General features: G+C 42.9%; 1 protein-coding gene across 1 annotated transcript in view; it reads left to right on the top strand.

Moving 5' to 3' along the window:
* The window catches only part of MAPK11 (mitogen-activated protein kinase 11), a 59,549-nt gene that overhangs the window by 21,088 nt on the left and 13,644 nt on the right, over positions 1-24,817 (top strand). The window contains exons 4-11 of the mRNA XM_077264918.1: positions 6,073-6,184; positions 13,513-13,542; positions 14,266-14,313; positions 19,422-19,536; positions 20,609-20,680; positions 22,514-22,593; positions 23,237-23,315; positions 23,642-23,815. Coding sequence (XP_077121033.1) covers positions 6,073-6,184; positions 13,513-13,542; positions 14,266-14,313; positions 19,422-19,536; positions 20,609-20,680; positions 22,514-22,593; positions 23,237-23,315; positions 23,642-23,815 — 710 coding nt within the window. The remainder of the gene's footprint in view (positions 1-6,072; positions 6,185-13,512; positions 13,543-14,265; positions 14,314-19,421; positions 19,537-20,608; positions 20,681-22,513; positions 22,594-23,236; positions 23,316-23,641; positions 23,816-24,817) is intronic.

The following is a 24,817-nucleotide window of genomic DNA, read 5'->3' as shown; positions in this document are numbered from 1 at the left end:
TCTTTAAAATGAAATGTATTTTTCAGATTCGCACATAGTGGAGCCCAATCTTGGCTAGAGATGAGTGAACCAATTCACAGGACACTGGTGTAGAGGCCACGTCAGTGCTCCACTCCCTGTGAGCAGCCTCCTACCCGCCGGTGTCTCGCCATTGTTATAGACCTTGCACAACGTTGTGCGAGCCTCTTGCTGCAAAGGTGGCATTGCACCAGGCCCACTAATCAAGAAGAGGCGCCGTGGATTACAGAAAGCAGGCGGCGCTACACAAGGCTCCCATGCCAGACACCTGCTAAATTGATTCGCTCATCTCTAATCTTGACTCCTGATGTGTCATTGAAAGAGTTTTATGGCTTTCTATACATAAAGCTTCCTCAGTGTTTCCTAGCAGAGGTGCCCTCTCTGAGTAATGTTGTCTGTACAATGTCCTGTTAGCTACATACATCACCAGTGTGAATCTCTCCTCTTTACAACGCTGCATGGCTTGCGTTCACACTGTTTAGCGTAAAGCTGGAAAACCCCTTTAATGAGCATGTGCAGTAATCTCTTGGTGGGTGACAGTAGAGCGGGCTTGTAATGATGTACACTTATGAGGGGGTGACAGTTCTGCTTACACCTCACCTTGTTTTTCCTTGCTGACCACCACTGATGGCTTTGGGCTCCTTCTCATTTCTGTTTTAAGAGCCCAATTCCTGTTTTTTTTCTATAAATCATTGTAGCTTACATCTAAATTGAATATACAAAATAAGCTACTTTTCTGTTTTTTGTCTACCACTTCAGTTTCTACAACTGTTAGCTGCTGAGCTAAAGTCATACCTCATTCTTTTTACAGGTCTTTTTTTGCACACTTTTGCAGGAAAGGGGGTTATCTCACAAGACACCATGGGTCTGGGGGCTGCCTCCATGCACGTGTGCTAAAAGGCCTATTCCAAACATGTACATGCAGCTCTGTGCTCCTAGACATTGTCTGTGTACTGCACATCAGGATCAGGACATGGTATTAGATCTTACCCATATACTAGAGGCCAAAGTAGGTTTTCCTGCAAACGGGGTAATAATTTAGTTTGGGGTCCCCTCCTATACACAACTTAGGCAGTTTTGAGTTTTCATCATGTCACCACTCATGCAATTCTCATGCTTGGTCACATGTCAACTAGCTTCTCTGTGTTTAGTAACAAAAACTACAACTCCTGCTTCAGTGAAAGAATCAGTAAGAGAAGCTAGTTGGCATGTGACTGTAAGCATGAAAATCACATATGAGTGGTCATTTGATGACTCTTGGAACCAGCAAGCCAAGCCAAATCCTGACCGTGAGCATAGTACACACTGTTAGGATTTGGCATGCTACAATGCTTAATTTTATAATTAGTTCTCCTAGCATAAATACAGATGTAGTATTTCTTAACTTGTCATACTGAACAATACTTTATGAAAGGTAATCTGTCACCACATTTTTTTTCTGACGTAATCTGAGAGCACTATTATGTAGAGGCAGAGACTCTGATTCAAATGATGTGTCACTTACTGGGCTACTTGCTGTGGTTCTGATAAAAAAAAAGCTTAATACAGCAATCAATTGCAATGTCAGACCAGACCCATATACATTTATGTAGTCTACACCTATCAGCATGTCCTTAACATTAATAATAATGACAATTAATTAATCACCTTGTGGATGGGATTGAGAGTAAAGTGTCAGTCTTTGCTGACCACACCAAAACAATATTGCAAAATGATCTGGATAAGATGACTGAATGGGCAAACACTAGGCAAATGAGGTTTAATGTAGATAAATGTAGAGTAATGCACCTAGGACGGAGTAATCCTATTGTTGCATATACATTAAATGGGAGTATACTCAGGACTACAGAACGGGAGAAGGACATGGGTATTCTGGTAACAAGTAAGCTGAGGAGCAGTACTCCATGTCAGGAGCTGCAGAAGCAAACAAGATTTTAGGATGTATAAAAAGATAAAATCCTGCGATCCCAACGTATTATTACCCCTTTATAAATCACTGTTGAGGCCACATCTAGAATATGGGATCCAGTTTTGGGCTCCACATTTTAAAAAGGATATTCAGAAGTTATAGTCAGGTCAAACACGGGCAACTAGATTATTACAAGGGATGGAAGGCCTCTCATATGATGAAAGGTTGGAAAAGCGGGGCTTGTTTAGCTTACAAAAAAGACGCCTGGGAGGGGATCTCATATACATTTATTTATTTATATATATATATATGTGTGGCCAGTACGAAACACTGGCACATGACTTATTCCTTCCACGGACTGTCCTGAGGATTAGGGGGCACTCATTACGGATTGAAGAAAGGCGATTCCGGTAGCTAAATAGGAAAGGGTTCATTACAGTAAGAGCAGTCAGACTGAAATGCTCTACCACAAGAGGAAGTAATGGCAGACACGAGGACAGCTTTTAAAAAAGGACTGGATGATTTCCTCATTTCACATAACATTGTGGGTTATAGCTAGATTAGTGACAAAATGTACAATTGGTGGAGAAAGGTGCAACTTGATGAAGCTAGGTCTTTATTCAACCTATGTAACATTGATGAGTAGTAGTGGGAGTCATCAAAAGTCATCCTGACAAAATGCCCTTAAAAATAACAGGGTCATTATAGTATCCCTTAATAAAAATATCTGCCCTTCTCTGTGACCCTGAATAAATAATTGCACTTCACTCTGCTCCCAGTTCTCTCCTATAAAGTATTCCCTCCACACCATCCTGCCCCTTATGATCTACAACCACCACACTGCTACACTGTCCCCCATTATTAGCCATAATCACAACACTGTCCGCCCTTGTTGGCTATAACCACCACACTGTCCACTCTTATTAGCTGTAACTGCCACACTGTCTGTCCCTATTAGCTGTAACGGCCACTTTGTCTGCCCTTTATTAGCGATAACCGCCACACTATACCTATCCTCAGTGTCCTCCCACCCTGCACCCTTTCCATACAGGGCCCCTCTTCACATTGTGCCTCACCCCGTACTGCCCAGTCCCCTACTGTGCCACTTCTCACCGTTCCCCAACCCCCATACTGTCCCTTCACACTGTCTCCCTATGCGGGCCCCTCTATATATGGTCACTTGACACTGCCGAGTCTCTATACTGTGCCTCCTCACACTCGCCTCCCCCTATTCTGTCCCCTCACACTATTTTCCTCCCTATAAATCTTCAGTTCCATTGGAGTGTTTATCTTCCACCCATCCTCTCCTACTCTGCAGAGCAGGAGTGACAGCAGCAGCCCTGGAGAGGTTGGGAGGTGACAAATTGCCACCCACTGGGAGACACCTCATGTTGTGCCATGAAGTGAGATACTAATCTGACTGCGGCTGTGCACATGCAGTGCATAGGTCCCCACCCCCAAGTTACGCCCCTGCCATCAGCAGCTGTACATATTAGGCATTATCCATGTACTCCACTGACGTCACGTGAACATGACTTGACAGTTGCAGCCAATCACAGAGCTCGGTAGTCCACTGCCGTCTACATCAGCATCACTGCTAAGTCCATTGATTGGATACAATTGTCACATCATGTCAACATCATTGCTGCAGTTACAATAACAAAGACCAGAACGGTGGCTGATTGGGCAGTGATTTAGTAGAGCGGTCTTTATTTGTGTGCACAGGAAGCCGATGGATTACAAAAAGAAAATTAAAATAGAAAACCCAATTTGTCCAGCTATAACATCAGGATCACTATTTCACAAATTCCACAAATCTGCTTGAATATTGAAATAAAATTATCAGTGTCTCCTTATTAACATGTCAGCCCCACTAGGGACACTCAATGGGACTGACTTACAAAAGCGGTCCTAATTCATAGCCCGGCGTCCACTGTCCGTGGTCTGATAGGCAGACACTCAGTGGGGCTGACTTACTAAAGTGGTCCTAATTCATAGCCCGGTGTCCACAGTCCATGGTCTGATAGGCAGACACTCGGTGGGGCTGACTTACTAAAGTGGTCCTAATTCATAGCCCGGTGTCCACAGTCCATGGTCTGATAGGCAGACACTCAGTGGGGCTGACTTACTAAAGCGGTCCTAATTCATAGCCCGGTGTCCACAGTCCCATGGTCTGATAGGCAGACACTCAGTGGGGCTGACTTACTAAAGTGGTCCTAATTCATAGCCTGGCGTCCACCGTCCATGGTCTGATAGGCAGACACTCAGTAGGGCTGACTTACTAAAGTGGTCCTAATTCATAGCCTGGCGTCCACCGTCCATGGTCTGATAGGGTGGCACTCGGTGGGGCTGACTTACTAAAGTGGTCCTAATTCATAGCCTGAAGTCCACTGTCCATGGTCTGATAGGCAGACACTCAGTGGGGCTGACTTACTAAAGTGGTCCTAATTCATAGCCCGGTGTCCACCGTCCATGGTCTGATAGGCAGACACTCAGTGGGGCTGACTTACTAAAGCTGTCCCACCCAATTCATAGCCCGGCGTCCACCGTCCATGGTCTGATAGGCAGACTCTCGGTGGGACTGACTTACTAAAGTGGTCCTAATTCATAGCCCGACGCCCACTGTCCATGGTCTGAAAGGCAGACACTCGGTGGGGCTGACTTACTAAAGTGGTCCTAATTCATAGCCTGGCGTCCACTGTCCATGGTCTGCTAGGCAGACACTCGGTGGGGCTGACTTACTAAAGTGGTCCTAATTCATAGCCTGGCGTCCACCGTCCATGGTCTGCTAGGCAGACACTCAGTGGGGCTGACTTATTGAAGTGGTCCTAATTCATGGCCCAGCATCCACTGTCCATGGTCTGATAGGCAGACACTCAGTAGGGCTGACTTACTAAAGTGGTCCTAATTCATAGCCTGGCGTCCACCGTCCATGGTCTGATAGGGAGGCACTCGGTGGGGCTGACTTACTAAAGTGGTCCTAATTCATAGCCTGAAGTCCACTGTCCATGGTCTGATAGGCAGACACTCAGTGGGGCTGACTTACTAAAGTGGTCCTAATTCATAGCCCGGTGTCCACCGTCCATGGTCTGATAGGCAGACACTCAGTGGGGCTGACTTACTAAAGCTGTCCCACCCAATTCATAGCCCGGCGTCCACCGTCCATGGTCTGATAGGCAGACACTCGGTGGGACTGACTTACTAAAGTGGTCCTAATTCATAGCCCGACGCCCACTGTCCATGGTCTGAAAGGCAGACACTCGGTGGGGCTGACTTACTAAAGTGGTCCTAATTCATAGCCTGGCGTTCACCGTCCATGGTCTGCTAGGCAGACACTCGGTGGGGCTGACTTACTAAAGTGGTCCTAATTCATAGCCCGGTGTCCACCGTCCATGGTCTGCTAGGCAGACACTCAGTGGGGCTGACTTAATGAAGCGGTCCTAATTCATAGCCTGGCATCCACTGTCCATGGTCTGATAGGCAGACACTCAGTGGGGCTGACTTACTAAAGTGGTCCTAATTTGTAACTTGAGGTCCACTGTCCATGGTCTGATAGGGAGGTCTGCAAACCTGAACTAACTGCCTTGTATATTCCTATCTTCTGCTCCAAATAAACTTATTAGATCCATGTGTGAAAGTGGGAGGTAACACCAGTGGGATACAGTGAGAATAATATTGGACTAGTTTTATAAATGGCTGCCTGTAGCTGCGTCTGTAAGACCGGGACAAATACTACAACATTCATTATCTGTGTCTGCTAATTGTTACTCACACATTGGAGCAGACGTCCTAGTCAGCAGGGTGGAGGCGACGGCAGCTTCACAACAAAGGCCAGAGACGTTACCGGTCACTAGACCAGCTCATCTTCTGGGTTTATTATGGGACCTGTAAAGACTATTTATAAGCACATCAAACCAGTCTGTGTTTTGTAGACCCACAAATATGTGCTCCAGTATTACATGTATGGAGTCAGTAAAGCCTTCCTTTGTCATAATGATGTGATGAATGGTTTTATACCCAGAGATGACTGACGTTAGTATACTACCTGCTGTAGAGGAATGGTCTAGGCTCTAGGAGGTGAAGTGCGGAGTATGGCGGTGCTGCTGTCTCATGCTATAATCTTCTTACTTGTTTCTATTCTACAGGTATCTAGTAACCAATCTAATGGGAGCGGATCTAAATAACATTGTGAAGTGCCAGAAGCTGACAGATGATCATATCCAATTCCTTATATATCAATTGCTTCGAGGACTAAAGGTGATACATCTACACATCTGCTAGTAGCAGCTTTCTTCTCGTCTAGCTGAAGGAAGTATATGGCCACCGTTAATATTGGCTTTCCATATTTTTACACTCAGTAATTGAAGGACTCCCTATTTATTATGCATTGCTTATATAGCACCATCATATTCCACAGCGCTTTAGACATTACCATCGCTGTCCCCAATGGAGCTCACAATCTAGAATGCCTATCAGTATGTATTTGGAGTGTGGGAGGAAACCGGAGAACCCGGAGGAAACCCACACAAACACGGGGAGAACATACACACTCCTTGCAGATGTTGTCCGTGGTGGGATGTGAACCTAGGACCCCAGTGCTAGCCACTGAGCCATCATGCTGCCCATGCCCATTTTCATTTACCTCCAAAAATGTGGACCTGTTGTGTTCAGACCCCAAACAACCAACAAAACAATATAGTCTCTTTATACTGAACATACCAGGAGGGGGCCACATGAAATAGGTCTAAGAGGGTTTTACCAGATTAAAGAAAAAAAACTTTACCTTCTAAAATAATACCACTTGTCTGTGATGTATCTGCTATGACAACTTAATTTCAGTAGGTTCAGAATTCAGTGTTCTTTAATTTCCTAATATATTTTTATAGTGATCAGTTTCTGTTTTTTTCATGCAGATCTCTAAATTCCCTGCATTGGCATTGGTCACCAGTAGAGGGAGCATTGGGATTTGAGCAGAGTATCAGTAAAGCAGCTCTGATCGCTATAAGCATACATTAACGGGTTTTTCTGGGACTGTAGTATTGATGCTATCCTTATCATAGGTTACGTACAATGAATCTGTCAGTAGGATCAGCCCTCCGAAGCCGTCTGTATGGACATGCAGGTCATAGGAAGCTGCATAAAATGATATCTGATGTTTTATTCCAGAGAAATCCGTAGTTTTCTTAATATGTAAATGAGCTGTTAAGATCTATGGGTCATACACATATCTGCATGACAATTTGCTCCAGGCGTTATTTTAACCTCTTTGCATCCCTGTCTTAGATGTGAGCTCACATTTTCCCCACACTTGTTGGCAGATTTAATCAACCATTTAGTTCTTTTAACAGTTGATCATATTTTGATAGATTAAACAATTCTGAACACAGCGATACCAAAGTGTATTTTTTATTTTTGGTTGTTTTATTTTCAATTGGGTAAAAGGGGATGATTTGAACTTTTGTGGGTTTTCTTACTTTTAGAACTCTTTTTCACACTTTTTTCTGACTTAAAGCTACGATTGTTGGATCGCTTGTGACATGTATAGTAGAATTCTCCACGAGCCAGCGTTCACAGCAGATTCACAATGACAGGCTGGGGCACTTCAGAGACAAACAAATGCATGTTGCCCACAGATTGGGTATGTGCCATGCTAAGTTTTTGTTGCAGTCATTTCTGCAGGATAATCGATGCATTAAAAAAACAGTTTTGCATGTATTGTTTATGCACTTTGGAAGTTTTTTTTTTAGTCATTAGAGTGGATAAATGCTGCAAAAATACTGAAAGAATTGACATGCTGCAGATTTGAAACTGCTTCAAATCTGTAAGAAATAAAATAAGCAACATAGGGATAAGATAAGACTTTTCATATACTGTGTGTGCGTGCGTGCGTGTGTGTGTGTGTATACAGTGACAAGCAGAAAGGGTAACAATGTTTTGCGCTTTTGACTTTCAGGCTCCATATCTCACCACGCACTTCTGCTTCCTAGGTGAAGCCATCATCATTTTATAGACAATCATCTTGGCTATCTCATACATAATTTGACTTGCAACTATTTAGCATATGATTAGTTATACAGATTCCTGTCATGTTACTAGATTGTTGCGGTTTTGCTCCTGGTGGTGGAGAAATCTTTCTTCTTGTATACTACAAACTACAACCTTCCCTAATAGTGCAGCGTGTTATTAGGTTGATTCCCAAAGAAAAGGTCATGGGTTCCAATCGAGAAGCAGCCATGAAGAAGATTTACCAAGAAAAGAGAAACCGCATCATCCAGCTCATCCATGGCGGTCACTCAGCCAAGAAAATTGCCACACTACATCATGTAAGTGCCATGACAGTTGGAAGAATACGAAATGAAGTCCATCCATTCAGAAACCAAGAGATGAACATCCAGGCAAAATATTGGAGTCAACAAGTCGGCTCATCCAAAGGTCTATCCGTTCTGGCACAACAAACGCGGCAGAGGACATGGCTCATATACTTCGTTATAGTGAGATCACAGATGTCCATGAGAGCACCGTGTGACGTACATTACATAAGTATGGAATGGTGGCTCGAAAAAAAGTGAAAAAACCCCGAGTTCAATATTGTCATAAGAAACGTCGGCTCAAGTTAACACAAAAGTATGAAAAGTGGGCACTAGAAGATTGGAAATGGGTGATTTGAAGCGATAAGAAAAAAGTCAATAGACTAGGCTCTGATGGGTGCAAATGGGTCTAGAAGAAACAAGGGAAAAAGGGGCTAGTGGCTCGGGAAATTGAAGGTATTGTCAAGTTTGGTGGAGGAAGTCTGATGAAAGGCGTTGGATACTTGGCCAGGATCTATGGTGGTCTCAATGCTGAGCTAGCTATATGTGAGTATAGACGAGTTACTTTGTACACTCAAGTACTATGGGTATGAAAAGGACTGCAGTGTTCCAGCAGGACAACAACCCGAACCACCCATCAAGATTGGCGAAGAAATGGTTCAATGACCATGAAGTAGAGGTGCTGGATTGGCCTCCACAGTCCCTAGACCTCATCCCAATTGGAAACTTGTGAGTAGAGCTGGATAAAAAGCTGTATACATTCCCAAGTGAATCGACCTGTATGCACCAACTTTGGGAATGTGTAGAAGAGACCTGGGATCAGATGTCGGTCGAGACATGCTTTTATCTGATCAAGAGCATGTCCAGAAGGATTCAGGCAGTGTTGCAAGCCAAAGGTGGATTTACAAAATAATTAAAATTAAAACAAATTTTTTAGGAGAAAAACAGTAATAATGCAGTGTCATGACAGGAATCTGCTAAATCAATCATAGGCTAAATAGTTGCAAGTCAAATCTATGTATTATATAGCCAAGATGATTGCCTATAAAATGATGGTACTCTTACATTTGGAACCTGAAAGTCAAAAGTTCAAAACAGTGTTACCCTTTGCTCGCCTAATTTAAGCAACAGGTCATTTTCTCATGGCACATTCCCTTTAAGGATGACAGAGTGATGTCAGTTATTTCAAGTGTGTCTTAAGTCATATAATTGTACTCTACCTGTAGGCAGCAAAAAGCTGAAATGTGCTCTTGCAACCTATTGAGCGCACAGTTAGATCTCGCATGAATATACATGTGTTTCCAGGGTCCCTCCTATTTCTTTATCGTATGTGAATACCTCCTTTATGTTCCTTTTATTTCTCTTCTCTGCACAGATGACATTCACGGAGTTATCCATTATTGTTTACCCTTACACAAAAACAATGCTAGTCAGAATGCGTGTGTACATTTCAGACCCTATTAAGGAATTGCATAAATGTCAGACTTAGAGCAATATAATAATGCTTATATGTGGTGTTATTGTTCTGTGGTGCTCACCTTAGCACTTCACGTGGGAAGTTTATCACAAATTGTTTTAGATGCTAATATATGCTTACCATTATAAAAGAATTGATCAAAATATTAAAGGGAACCTGTCATAAATTTTATGCACGCTTGATACAATGGGCAGCATAAAATATAATTAGAAAGAATTACGGTATGTTTTACTCTAAATTGCTGCAGAGCAGTCTTAGGCCATATTCACACTATCAGTATTTGGTCAGTATTTTACATCAGTATTTGTAAGCCAAAACCAGGAGTGGAACAATCAGAGGAAAAGTATAACAGAAACATATGCACCACTTCTGTATTTATCACCCACTCCTGGTTTTGGCTTACAGATACTGATGTAAAATACTGACCAAATACTTGACATGTGAACGTGGCATTAAAGAGGTTGTCCAGTCTGCACATCTGCAGTCACTCTGTTACTGCAGACTGGTGAATCCTCACTGCGCCCACGCTGCGTGCTGTGAGGACTCTCTTGCGCCATCAATGAGCAATCATGTGATGGTAAGTATGAGATTTGTATATTTATGGTCATATTCCATTCCGACTAGACTGTATCCAGCATCTCTCAATACACTTGCATTAAGCAGCGAGGCTGGATACAGTCTAGTCGGCATGTGACTGCAAGTACGCAAATCTCCTACTTGCAGTCACGTCCCCTCCTCTCTCTGCACGAACTTCAGAGAATCCTCATAGAACATGTTGTGCCAATGTGAGATTTTACAAGTCTACAGTGAAATAGAGTGACTGCAGGCTTGTAGTTTAAGACTGGACAATCTCCTTAAGCTCTCCTTAAATATCCACGGGTGCTCTCCTCTGACTTTTCCCTGCCCCGTTCTGCTTGAATGACTAGTCCCTATGTGCAGATGGGGAAATACTAGTCAATCAAAACAAATGATGCTTCTGGCTGCATAAAATTAATGACCCCTTTTAAAGGGGTTTAAATATTTTTGTAATCCGATTTGTGTGTGATGCATCAGCACTAAGTAGTCTAAGGCTGGTTTCACACTAGCGCTCGGCAGGGCTGCGGATGGCAGCCTTCTTCCTCCGTTAAGCCCCACCCACTGCCACGCCTCTTCCTTCAGCTCCGCCTACGTCTGCATGCGTCCTGCGTACCCTATCTTTAACATTGGATACGCAGGCCATGCGGATGTATGCAGATGCCTCCGCAAGTGTCGTTTTCATGCTGCACCGAACGCAACAAAATGCAACATGTTGCACTCGACGCAGTACATCACAGCGTCAACATACATCCGCATGGCCTGCGTATCCAATGTTAAAGATAGGTACGCAGGACGCATGCAGAAGTATGAGGAAATAGCTGGGGCTTAACAGAGGACATACGCAGCCCTGCGCAAAGCCCCTGAACACAAATGTGAACCCGGCCTAAAGGTACCTTCACACGAAACGACTTTACAACGAGAACGACAACGATCCGTGACGTTGCAGCGTCCTGGATAGCGATCTCGTTGTGTTTGACACGCAGCAGCGATCTGGATCCTGCTGTGATATCGCTGGTCGGAGCTAGAAGTCCAGAACTTTATTTGGTCGTCAGATCAGCGTGTATCGTCGTGTTTGACAGCAAAAGCAACGATGCCAGCAATGTTAAACATGGAGCTAACGACCTTTGAGAACGATAAGTGCGTCACCGCTACGTCACAGGATCGCTCCTGCGTCGTTCTGGAGCTGCTGTGTTTGACATCTCTACAGCGATGTAAACAGCGACGCTGCAGCGATCAGATCGTTGTCGTTCTCGTTGTAGAGTCGTTTCGTGTGAAGGTACCTTAAGGCACAGGCTTAGTGAAAGGAAGTCCACCTTTGTGCAATCTAAAGGTACCTTCACACGAAACGACTCTACAACGAGAACGACAACGATCTGATCACTGCAGCGTCGCTGTTTACATCGCTGTAGAGATGTCAAACACAGCAGCTCCAGAACGATGCAGGAGCGATCCTGTGACGTAGCGGTGACGCACTTATCGTTCTCACAGGTCGTTAGCTCCATGTTTAACATTGCTGGCATCGTTGCTTTTGCTGTCAAACACGACGATACACGCCGATCTGACGACCAAATAAAGTTCTGGACTTCTAGCTCCGACCAGCGATATCACAGCAGGATCCAGATCGCTGCTGCGTGTCAAACACAACGATATCGCTATCCAGGACGCTGCAACGTCACGGATCGTTGTCGTTCTCGTTGTAAAGTCGTTTCGTGTGAAGGTACCTTAAGTGTCACCTGGTCTGTCAGTGCATACACACCTTTCTGAAAGGCAACAGAGGCTGCAACTCCATTAAGCAAGAGGCACCACTAACCAAACAACACCATGAAGACGAAGGACATCTCCAAACAAGTCAGGGACAAAGATGTTGAGAAGTGATAGGGAATTTAGATTGTGAGCCCCATCGGGGACAGCGATGACAATGTGTGCAAACTGTAAAGCACTGCGGAATATGTTAGCGCTATATAAAAATAAAGATTATTATTATTATTAAGTACAAGTCAGGGTTGGGTTATTAAAAAAAAAAATCCCAATCTCTGATCATCCCCGGAGCACCATCAAATCCCTAATCAAATGGAAAGAACATGGTACCACAAAAAACCTGCAAAGAGGGCCACCCACCAAAACGCTCAACCCAAGCAAGGAAGGCATTAATCTGAGAGACAGCACAGAGACCAAAGATAACCCTGAAGGAACGGCAGAGTTCCCAAGGAGAGCCTGGAATATCTGTCCATATGACCAGAGTAAGCCATACATTCTATAGAGGTGGTCTTTATGGAAGAGTGGGCAGAAAAAAGTCTTAAACTTGCACACAAAAATTGTAAGGCTTTTTTTGTTTGCCAAAAGACATGTGGGACACTCCCCAAATGTATGGGGGAAGGTGCTGTGGTCAGATGAGATCAAAATGTATCTTTTTAGCCATTAAGGTAAACACTATGCCTGACTCCAAACCAACACAGCTCATCACCTCAAGAACACCATCCCCACAGTGAAACATGGTGATGGCAGCATCATGCTGTGAGGATCTTATTCAGCGGCAGGGACAGGGAAAATGGTCAGAGTGGAGGGGAAGATGGAAATACAGGGATATCTTTAAGCAAAACCTTGTTTTTGTCAGTGATTTGAGACTGGGACTGAGGTTCACCTTCCAACAAGAAAATGACACATAGCATACTGCTAAATAACACTCGAGTGGTTTAAGGGGAAACTTGTAAATGTTTGGGAGTGACTGACAGCCTTCTGTTTACTGTGCATAGGCAGAAATCTACCAGTCAGTAGTGAGGGCAGAGATCATGAATATGGAGAACTGCATGGCAGCAGGTTTACTAATTCTCTTGGTGATAAAACAGTGATTTTATTAAAACTACAGTAAGTGAACTGGAGTCAGGGTTTCTGTCCCTACATTATGATTAGGTAGGAAAAACCTGATGACCGATTCCCTTTAAGGCAATGATGATATTTAATTGGTTATTTTCTGTTTGCTAACTAGGGGAAATATCTAGTTTTGTCCTGATCAGGCGATGCTGTCTTGAGATATGGATATGGTCCTATGGACTATCGGCAAACATTTGCAGTGTATATAGCATTTACTTAGCAAGTTGGAGACTGCTGTGCTGTTACTCTACTCAGTGCTGTATTGGACAAAAAAAAAAAAGCAATATTGCAAAACTGATATATGAATGGACAAATTCTAAAAATATTAATGTATGCTTTGTTTGTTTCCACAGTACATTCATTCGGCAGGAATCATCCACAGAGTAAGTAATGTATATCTGTATTCATCACAATAACACCCCGTTAAAAACAAGCACATACAGAATCCGCAGAGAATATACTGAGCCCAACAAATGCAATGGTTGTAAATAGCCTGGTCCAGGTACCCAAGTCTGAGGTGGCCACAGAATCGGCTCCAACCTGACTGGACAAATTCAACCGAACAGGGAGACGCTGCTCAGAGAAAATGCTAAAATAAAATCCATCTTGTTTGTCAAATGAAGTGACCCTATCCTAAGACATTCCTTTTTCGACTTGGTTTGATTTGCAGGCTCATGTGAATACAGACAAGTCAGGTCAGCGTGTGTCCCTGCTAGTCTGTTAGTCTTTGTATGGTTCACCATGTTCATTCATTTATATCCGGTCCTAGGAAAGGGCTGGTTATGTTGGTGTATAACATTCCTCCATAACCTTTAAGGGTTTGAGGGCCTCAATGTTGCCTGGAACCAATCCCTAGGACCTCAGTGCAACGTCAAGGCATGTTAACATTGGAACCCTTATAGAAAGTATCTGCCATAAATGATGGCTGCCAATTCCACTTCTTAGTCTAGAACCTATCAGAACGGTCCCCGTCTCACATGTTTGCCCTTCAGAAAGGATCAGGGTGTGTTATTTTTTCCTTTATTTGACTCTAATCCTTTCATATGTTGCCCTATATAATGTTTCCCCATCAATGGGATGACATTTTAATTTTTGCTATTTTATAGGACTTGAAGCCCAGCAATTTAGCTGTAAATGAAGATTGTGAATTAAGGGTAAGCACGCTACTATCCATTTCTCGTATTTGCTTCTTGCTGAAATCCTTAAAGGTAATAATTCACATCAGTATTTGACACACTGCCGATTTTGCAAGGTTTCCCATCTACAAAGAGCGGATAGATCTGTAAATTCTATCGTAGGTACACTTCATTTGTGAGACAATCTTAAAGAAAAAAAACCCCAGAAAATTAGTGTATGTTTTTTTGCACAATTTGCATTTTATTTCAGGAAAACCGTTCTTTTTTTCTATAGTTTCAAATACTTAATATTTAGTACAGAAGCCTTTGTTTGCAAAACAGAAATCAGATATTTCCTGTAGCTCTTTTTTTTTATCAGGTAATTTTTATTGAACATAAAACTTAGAGCAGATATTACATAACAATACTCGTTTTACAATATTATAGTTAATCCCCCCCTTCCCCCCACCATGAAGACCTTTCCCAGTGGAAACAACACTTCATCCATTATTAACCATTATCAAACAATATTACAGTTTACTATGAGTTTTGCGCTACAATGGTACAGACAGGTGTTACTCTAATTGATCCTCTTGGTGTAAGTACTTCTTTCAAGTTGAATTATATGGTTCATTTTAGCAATAAATTCCCATCTGGATAGGGGCTCTTTTCTAATCCAATATTTTGCAATCAATTTTTTGTCAATAAACAATAGTCTCACAATTGCTATTTTGGTCATGTTGTCTGTTTTTATTTCCTCAACGTACCCTAATATACATGTCAGTGGGTCCCTAGGGATGATGCACCTATACACCATTCCAATATGGTTTAACACTACGATCCAAAAGGGGGACAATCTGTGACAATGCCAAAGCATATGCAGTATGTCTGCCTTCCTGTAGCTCTTGACCAAGTTTGCACAAACTACAGCAGGGATTTTGCCCCACTCCTCCATGCAGATCTTCTCCAGATCTTTCAGGTTTCGGGGCTGCCTTCTATTGGGTTCAGGTCTGGCAACTGGCTAGGTCACTCCAGGACCTTGAAATGCTTCTTACGGAGCCACTCCTTAGTTGCCCTGGCTGTATGTTTTTGGTCATTGCCATGCTGGAAGACCCAGCCACAGCCCATCTTCAACGCTCTTTCTGAGTGAAGGAGGTTGTTGGTCAAAATCTTTCAATACATGACACCATCCATGCTCCCTTCGATGCGGTACAGTCGTCATGTCCCCTTTGCAGAAAAGCACCCCCCAAAGTATGATGTTTCCCCCACCATTCTTTACGGTTGAGATGGTGTTCTTTGGGTTGTACTCATCCTTCTTCTTCCTCCAAACACGGCGAGTGGAGTTAATACCATAAAGGTCTATTTTGGTCTCATCTGACCGCAGGACGTTCTCCCATGCCTCCTCTGGATCATCCAGATGGTAATTGGTGAACTTCAAACGGACCTGGACATGTTCTGGAGTGAGCAGGGTAACCTTGCGTGCCCTGCAGGATTTTAATCCATGACGACATATTGTGTTACCAATGGTAATGTTTGAGACTGTGGTCCCAGCTCTCTTCAGGTCATTGACCAGGTCCTCCATGTAGTTCTGGGCTGATTCCTGACCTTTCTCAGAATCATCCTTATCCCACAAGGCGAGGTCTTGTATGGAGCCCCAGACCGAGGAAGATTGACAGTCATCTTGTGTTTCTTCCATTTTCTAATAATTACTCCAACAGATGTTGCCTTCTCACCAAGCTGCTTGCCTATTGTCCTGTAGCCCATCCCAGCCTTGTGCAGGTCTACAATTTTGTCCCCGGTATCCTTAACTGCTCTTTGGTCTTGGCAATGGTGGAGAGGTTGGAGTGTGATTGATTGTGTGTGGACAGGTGTCTTTTATGCAGGTAACAAGATCAAACAGTGATGAAAATAAAAAAAGTAGTAAATAACACCCCCTCCCCCTTTTATTACCCCCTTAGTTAGGGAAAAATAATAAAAAAAATATATTTATTCCCAATTGGAAGTTGGAGTTAGAATTGGGGGGTTTCCACTGTCTAGGTACATCAGGGGTTCTCCAAACGCTACATGGCGCCACCATTGATTCCAGCCAATTTTGTGTTCAAAAAGTCAAATGGTGCTCCCTCCCTTCTGAGCTCTGCTGTGCGCCCAAACAGTGGTTTACCCCCACATATGGGGCATCAGCGTTCTCAGGACAAATTGGACAACAACTTTTGGGGTCCAATTTCTCCTGTTACCCTTGGGAAAATAAAAAATTGCAGGCTAAAAAATCCTTTTTGAAGGAAAAAAAAAGATTTTATATTTTCATGGCTCTGTGTTATAAACTTCTGTGAAGCACTTGGGGGTTCAAAGTGCTCACCACACATCTAGATAAGTTCCTTAAGGGGTCTAGTTTCCAAAACGGTGTCACTTGTGGGAGGGGGGGTTTCCACTGTTTAGGCACATCAGGGGCTCTCCAAACGTGACATGGCGTCCGATCTCAATTCCTGCCAATTCTGCATTGAAAAAGTCAAACGGTGCTCCTTCTCTTCCAAGCTCTGCCATGCGCCCAAACAGTGGTTTACCCCCACTTATGGGGTATCGACGTACTCAGGAGAAATTGCACAACTTGAACCACAAATTTTGTGGTTCATTTTCTCTTTTTACACTTGTGAAAATAAAAAAAATTGGTTCTGAAGTAAAATGTTTATAAAAAAAAAAAAAGTTATCGTATATACTCGAGTATAAGCTGACCCCCCCTAATTTTGCCACAAAAAACTGGGAAAACTTAATGACTTTGGAGTATAAGCCTAGGGTGGGAAATGCAGCAGCTACCGGTAAATGTCAAAAGTAAAAATAGATACGAATAAAAGTAAAACTAATTGAGACATCAGTAGGCTAAGTGTTTTTGAATATCCATATTGAATCAGGAGCCCCATATAATGCTCCATAAAGTTTATGATGGCCCCATGAGATGCTCCATATTAAAATATGCCCCATATAATCCTGCATAAAGGTTAATAATGGCCCCATAAGATGCTCCATAGACACATTTGCCCAATATAATGCTGCACAAATGTTGATTAAGGCCCCATAAGATGCTGCATACAGACACTTGCCCTATATAATGCTCCACAAACGTTAATTATGGCCCCATAAGATGCTCCATAAATATATTTGCCCCATATAGTGCTGCAAAAATGTTATGGCCCCATAAGATACTCCATACAGACATTTGCCCCATATAATGCTGCACAAACGTTGATTATGGCTCCATAAGATGCTCCATACAGACACTTGCCCCATATAGTACTGCACAAAAGTTGATTATGGCCCCATACAGACACTTGCCCCATATAGTGCTGCACAAACGTTATGGCCCCATAAGATGCTCCATACAGACACTTGCCCCATTTGCTGTTGCTGCGATTAAAAAAAAAAAATCACATACTCACCTCTCGTCGCTCAGGCCCCCGACACTTTCAACATTCACCTGACTTCATTCCGGGGCTGCTCCATCTTCAGCGTCTTCTGCACTGACGTTCAGGCAGAGGGCGTGCACTAATCATGTCATCGCGCCCTTTGACCTGAGCGTCACTGAAGATGGAGCGGCGCCCGGGACAGGGAGCAGGTGAATATCGCGCAGTGCTTCCCTCCCCATTACACTCACCTGCTCCTGCCGCTGTGTAATCCCTGCTTCCCCGGCGCCGGCAGCTTCTTCCTGTACTGAGCGGTCACCGTTTACCGCTCATTACAGTAATGAATATGCGGCTCCACCCCTATTGGAGGTGGAGCCGCATATTCATTACTGTAATGAGCGGTACCATGTGACCGCTCAGTACAGGAAAAAGCTGGGGCGCCGGGGAGCCAGAGACCTGCTGGGACCGGAGTAGGTGAGTATTATTACACAGCCCCCGCTCCCCCTCCCCTGCCGACCCCTGGGTATGACTCGAGTATAAGCCGAGAGGGGACTTTCAGCCCCCAAAAATGGGCTGAAAATCTCGGCTTATAGTCGAGTATATACGGTAAATGTTAATTTTTTCCTCCCACATTGCTTCAGTTCCTGTGAAGCACGTAAAGGGTTAATAAACTTCTTGAATGTGGTTTTGAGCACCTTGAGGGGTGCAGTTTTTAGAATGGTGTCACTTTTGTTTTTTTTTTCTTTCATGTACACCCCTCAAGTGACTTTAGATGTGAGATGGTCCCTAAAAAAAATGGTTCTGTAAATTTTGTTGTCAAAATGAGAAATCACTGGTCAACTTTTAACCTTTATAATTTCCTAACAAAAAAAAGTGTTTCCAAAATTGTGCTGATGTAAGGTAGATGTGTGGGAAATGTGATTTATTAACTATTTTGTGTGACATATCTGTGCGATTTAAGGGGATAAAAATTCAAAGTTTGAAAATTGCAGAATTTTATGTTGTAAGTGGTCACTGAGCAGAGAGAGGGAGTAGGTGAGCTGTGACTAGCTGCAGCTGACCTGACCGTTGTCAGTAATATAATCTCTAGAGAGCTGGAACTGTCAACCTATTAGGCTTGGGACCGCAGTGAAAACTGCAAGAATTTGGGATTTATGTTTAATAGTGATATGGATAATGTAAAGAATAAATATAAAAAAAATTAAAGCACCACTCCAGCATTTTTTGTTTTATTATTTCAGCCCTGGATTGGTGCAACAAACAAAAGATCCCTGCACCTAATATTATGCCTCTCCCCCCTCCCCATATTCAGCTCTCCCCGGTGCTGATCTGGTCCTGCGGCGCCATCTTCTGGCTGAATGAAAGTCAGAGGTAATGGTCACAAGCTCTAAATACAAGTCTGAGGGCCAGAACCAGGCTCTCATAGACTTATATTGAGGAGTGACCTGTGGCCTGCTCCAGCAAACACTGGAATGATCCGGCAGGTCAGAAGCTGCTGAGACCGCCCGGAGCAGCACCGATAAAAGGTGAAGATGGGGCTGGTAAATATGAGACTAATGGCAGAGACTTTATATTAGTAACACCACTCCAGTGCTGAAATACTGAAAAAAAAACCACTGTAATACTGCCACAAACAAAATTGAATTTTAAAGATAAGTCATTTTGTGCTGGCATTCACTTCAAGGCCTCATCTTATTAATGATAGGAGTCATAGATAACACATGGTATTTCTGCTTATTCTCCATCTTTCAGATTTTAGATTTCGGGCTGGCAAGACAGACAGATGATGAAATGACTGGCTATGTAGCAACCAGATGGTATCGAGCTCCAGAGATCATGCTGAATTGGATGCACTACAATCAGACAGGTAGCGGGAACAAAGATGCACAAAATCATAAGCTCAAGCCTTTATAACATTGGTGATCTGAGCCTGATGAAGGGACCTGAGTAGTCTCCAAAGCTTATTTGTTACCATCTTCTCAGTTAGCCATGAAAAGGTATCAACCACTGAGGACTCTCAAATTGTAATATTTTTCTATCTACTGGCTAACACGGTACAAAGATATATTTTTCTTGTATCAAAAATTAAGTTACTGGGGCATATTTATCAATGCTTTCTAATTTTGGGGAAGTGCACACTGAGACTAGGCAGTCTTAAAATGAGCCAGATTTATTAAACTGATTCATGATGTTTGATAAATCTGTCTAATTTTAAGACTGTGTGGTCTAAGTTTACACCAACTATAGGTTGGCTTATTTTGTGCCTGAAACATGTGCCAAAATGTTAGCCACTGAGTTACTTAGCCACGCTCCTAGTTAGGCGAGGCCACACACCCCTCATCTGACATGGTGGAGAAAGTGGCTACAATATGGCAGAAGTCATGAGACCGGTTTTTGACCGAATCACAGGCAGCATGGACTCCAGGATTTGAGAAAAAAGCGTGGTGGTAAGCGTGGTCAGTTACTTGGTGACTAGGTGTTCTCGCGTGCTCACCGAGAGAGGTCTTTCTATGCGTGTATATGAAGAGAACATCATACAAACTGCTTGGACTAGTCACTTTGTCCCTGGCTCTAATTTTATCAGTGTTTTTCCCTGAAACGCTGCTGCGGCAGGAGCGGGTCTTTACTTTCTGCTGCCTGTGGTTCGGAGAATCAGAGAATCCCTTTACACATAGTTTTAGACTGACGAACAAACATTTGTTTGGACCTAGAACAACAATAGGAAATACTTTTCCCGATAAGGTGTCGTACAGCCTTGTACTCCAAAAGCTCCATTGATCTTTCTGTTGTTTCTAATTGATTTTTCATCGGTGTTCACTTATTTTCATCTGTTTAATTAGACAAAGATTATACTCTATATCTTTTATAATACAAAAGTTTGCTTTTAATTTTTCACATGTATTTTTTTATGTACCTTTACAACTATTTTATGTTTGCAGTTGACATTTGGTCAGTCGGATGCATTATGGCGGAGCTTTTGAAAGGCAAAGCCCTTTTTCCAGGGAATGACTGTATCCTCTTATCACCGTTTAACTTAATATTTTAGATGACAAATTGTAAAATAGAAACTATATTGAAAATAATTCCCTTATGGATCACTGATCTTGATAGCTTGACAAATATGCCTTACAAGTTATATGGCAAGATGTCAATTATTCTAGTTTAGCGGTAATTGTGTCAGTAATAAATAAATGTCCTTAATAATATTATACTGGATATAATGTGTTGGAAAACTAAAAAACGTGTAGAGGCATGGCTAATGGTTTTTGATGGGACAGTAAACAGTATCCGTACTTTTTTTTTGCACAATAGGAATCATTAGCAACAGGATCCAACTTTAGAAATATAGTGAATATAGAAGAGTCAGTAGACTCCAATAGCAAAAATGGAAACTCACACACTTGATTTGTATACTTTGAGAAAGGCGCTGGTCTGGCGTAGAGATGCGTTGGTATTAATAAAAAAAAGTTTGGAATCCCAAGGATCTTCATTCCCGCAGCGCAGCCTGTCTAAACATTCCAGTTTCCGTTTTTGCTATTATACATCTTGAAGAACCTTCTCCTCCAGCCACGCCGCAGCGGCTTTCCACGCTTTTATAGGAGATGTGCGTGCATGCGACACCTTCAGTTGAGCGCTACCATCCTTTTCACTTGTCCTTTGCCCTATTTTGTGCTCTTCTGTCCCTCTCCAGAGCTTCTCAGGAGGCTCCAATACACAGATAATTATTGTATTTACATGCAGATGAAAGAAGGTACGGCCGCACTCACCAGTCTCGGTTACAGGAAATATTTATTAGTGCAGAAAACTTCACGGCACGGGGGTGTTCGACATGACAAGAAGAGGTGCAGGCAGAACGACGGCCGTTTCGCGCCTGTCTGGCGCTTCAACGGGTTCCCCGTTGAGAACCCGTTGAAGCGCCAGACAGGCGCGAAACGGCCGTCGTTCTGCCTGCACCTCTTCTTGTCATGTCGAACACCCCCGTGCCGTGAAGTTTTCTGCACTAATAAATATTTCCTGTAACCGAGACTGGTGAGTGCGGCCGTACCTTCTTTCATCTGCATGCAGTTATCGGTGGATTTCCATTTACGGCTACAGCACCCGACGTCAGCAGACCAGCTGGAGCGCAGGAAGCCAGGAGGCTCTAACATCACCGGACCAGTAGTGCAGGTAGCTGTTTTCTTTTTTCAATCAAATGTAATTATTGTATTTAGCCATCTTCGAGGGAAACTATCCACGGAAAATGACAAATAGCTTAAATCCGTTTTTTTATATCTCAATCTTTATTTAAAAATAAATAAATAGTAACCTTGCGATTTTCTCACTAGCCAATAGGGTTTTTTGTAGGCACACACTTCCTGTCCTTTCAGGAAGTGTAAACAGGATTACAATAACTGATAACACCTCTGTTCACTGCTCATAACAAAGGTTCCATCATTCACAATGGGAGATTTGATAATGGACCATCCTCTACCTCCCTTCTCAATGACCTTTTCACACACGAATTTGATACTTTAGTACAAAAGATTGTATTTGGACTTTGCTGATTGTGGCTATGTACATGTGTTATTTCCTGAAACAGTCTACAAAAAGCTCTAGTGGCCAGGGGGAAAATTGCAAGATTTATTTTTTTTTAATTTTTAATACAAATTGTGATATCTGATTTTAAAAAATAAAAATAAACTTTGTATACACATGTATTTTTTTTGTATGATTACTTCCCTTTAATCTAGCGTTCATGGGGACCTTGAGTTGCATGAACAGACATATTAAATGTTATTTGTGAAGGAACAGTCAAGTGTTTTGTTATTTTGGAGTATACGTACCATTTTCCTAAATAAGTTCAGATATCGATCAGTTGAAAAGGATAATGGAAGTTGTCGGCACACCTAATTCTGAATTTCTTATGAAGATCTCATCCGAACATGTGAGTTCTTTATGCTTAAAGCTATGATCTCATGTGCCGATAATTTAGATCTGTTGTGATTGTGCGATCATATTGATAATTGTCAGTCCCTTAAGTAAAACAAAAAGGTAAAAACGATTAAAAGATGGGCAATATTATATATTGAAATATCCTTGTGTCGCATGTCCAATATTTTAATTGTCATACACTCTAACCTGTGTTACAAAGCAATGACTTATTATGAGGATTCTGCTGATCCAACAAACATTTGATGTCTATTATAATATCCCTTATTACTGGCCAGGTCAGTGGCCTGGGAAATTTCTATATGGAATTAAAAAAAAATTCTCTTCAAGTCAAGACTAGTAAGTACTAGAGATGAGTGAACATTCTCGAATAAGGTGTTATCTGAGCATGCTCATGTGCTAACCCAGTGACTTCAGTGTGCTCGGATACTATGTCCGAGTCCCTGCAGCTGCATGTCTTAGGGCTGTTTGACAGCAACAACATATACAGAGATTGTCTGTCTGTTAGGCAGCCGTAAGACATGCAGCTGCAGGGACTCGGACACAGTATCCGAGCACACTGAAGTCACTCTGTTAGCACCCCTTATCTGAGCACCCTCGCTCCTCACCAGTAATCCCAATTGTGCTTGTATAACTAGGCTCGGCGGTATATTGAGTCCTTGCCACACATGCCGCAGCAGGATCTGAACGAGGTGTTCCGCGGTGCCAACCCTCTAGGTATGTACCTCCTCTTCTGCAGTATACCTGGAGCAGAGCGCTCGATAAGTGTGTTCCATCACAGTGTATAGTAGTTCTAGTAGCCATTACCATGATTGTCATCTAATCAGTAGTATCAAAAAAGCTGTACAAGACACGGAACTATGAGTTGGGAAATGATTTCCGCCGACGTCTCCAGTATGCACCCGACCAGCGGCCGTGTCTGTAACTGTCTGCATCACTGGGAATGCCCAGACTCATCATTCATACATTGGAAGCTCTTGTTACTGCTATCTCATCACTTTAAAAGGCGCGAGATTTTGACAAGAGATGTCTTCTCTTTTTAGCAATTGATCTGCTGAAGCGGATGCTGATTTTAGACAGTGATAATCGGATCACAGCCACGGACGCCCTGGCACATCCTTACTTTGAGCAGTATCACGATCCCGAAGATGAGCCGGAGGCTGAGCCATATGATGAGTCTACAGAGAATAAAGAACGCACAATAGAGGAATGGAAAGGTACAGGGATGTGCTCGAGTGTGCCGCATCAAATAAGAAGCCGCAAAATGTAACACTCCCAACTCTTCATGACTGATTGCAGCATCCCCCTAATCGCTTGCTAGGCGTACCTATATGTGCATGTTATAGAAGCTGTGCCTGCAACCCGGTTTCATTTAGGTGATGCCAGATATGGCCACTACTGAATGTGCAGAGCTGTGACTGCTATGCAACCGAGGGATGAGCATCCCAGTTACTTCAGTCACCTGGAACTCTGACCTCACCATCAAGTCCCAGAAAACGCCTTTAAGTCCTTAAAGGGAATTTGTCAGCAGGTTCTTTGGAATATGAGAGATGCATGATGTAGGGACAGAGAACCTGATTCCAGTGATGTATCACTTATTAGACTGCTTGGTGTAGATTTGATAAAATCCCTATTTTCTGCAGTAGATGTAGCAGTGGTCAGAATGCTGAGCTGTGTTGAACACCAGCCACACCACTGATTGACATCTCCCAGTGTACACTCTACACTGTTAGCAAGCTTCCAATTGGTGGTGGGGCTGCACAGATTAGCTCATCATGTGACACCTAGTCTGGCAGTAATAATCTTCTGCTGGTAAAACACTGATTGTACTGACACTACACAAGCTGCTGAGCAAGTGAAACTTTCTGGGAATCGGGCTCTCTGCCCCTCTGTCATGATATTCTCAGATTAATTGGCAAAAACCTTCTGACAGATTCCCTTTAATGAAAATAACTTGCTGTATATGCATTGGATATATAAAAAGCCATGTTTTTTCCATGTAAAAAAATCATGCCAAGAGGAATCCTTTCAGAACTTTTCCATCTTTAGGGCTCATTCCCACTTGCAATGCAATCAGAAAAGTGCAAAAAATCAGATTGCACTCTCCCCAATGTACATCCGCAATTCAGCATGTGAAAAAAACAGCAGCATGCTGTGGTTGCACCCAAGAATCTGATCACACGCACCCATATAAGTGTAAGGGTGCTTGTGGAACATTG

Source organism: Ranitomeya variabilis, chromosome 5 (genome assembly GCF_051348905.1).
Source record: "Ranitomeya variabilis isolate aRanVar5 chromosome 5, aRanVar5.hap1, whole genome shotgun sequence".
Classification (NCBI taxonomy): domain Eukaryota; kingdom Metazoa; phylum Chordata; class Amphibia; order Anura; family Dendrobatidae; genus Ranitomeya; species Ranitomeya variabilis.
Note: the sequence above shows the minus strand (reverse complement) of the source record. Positions and strands in the feature narration are given on the sequence as shown.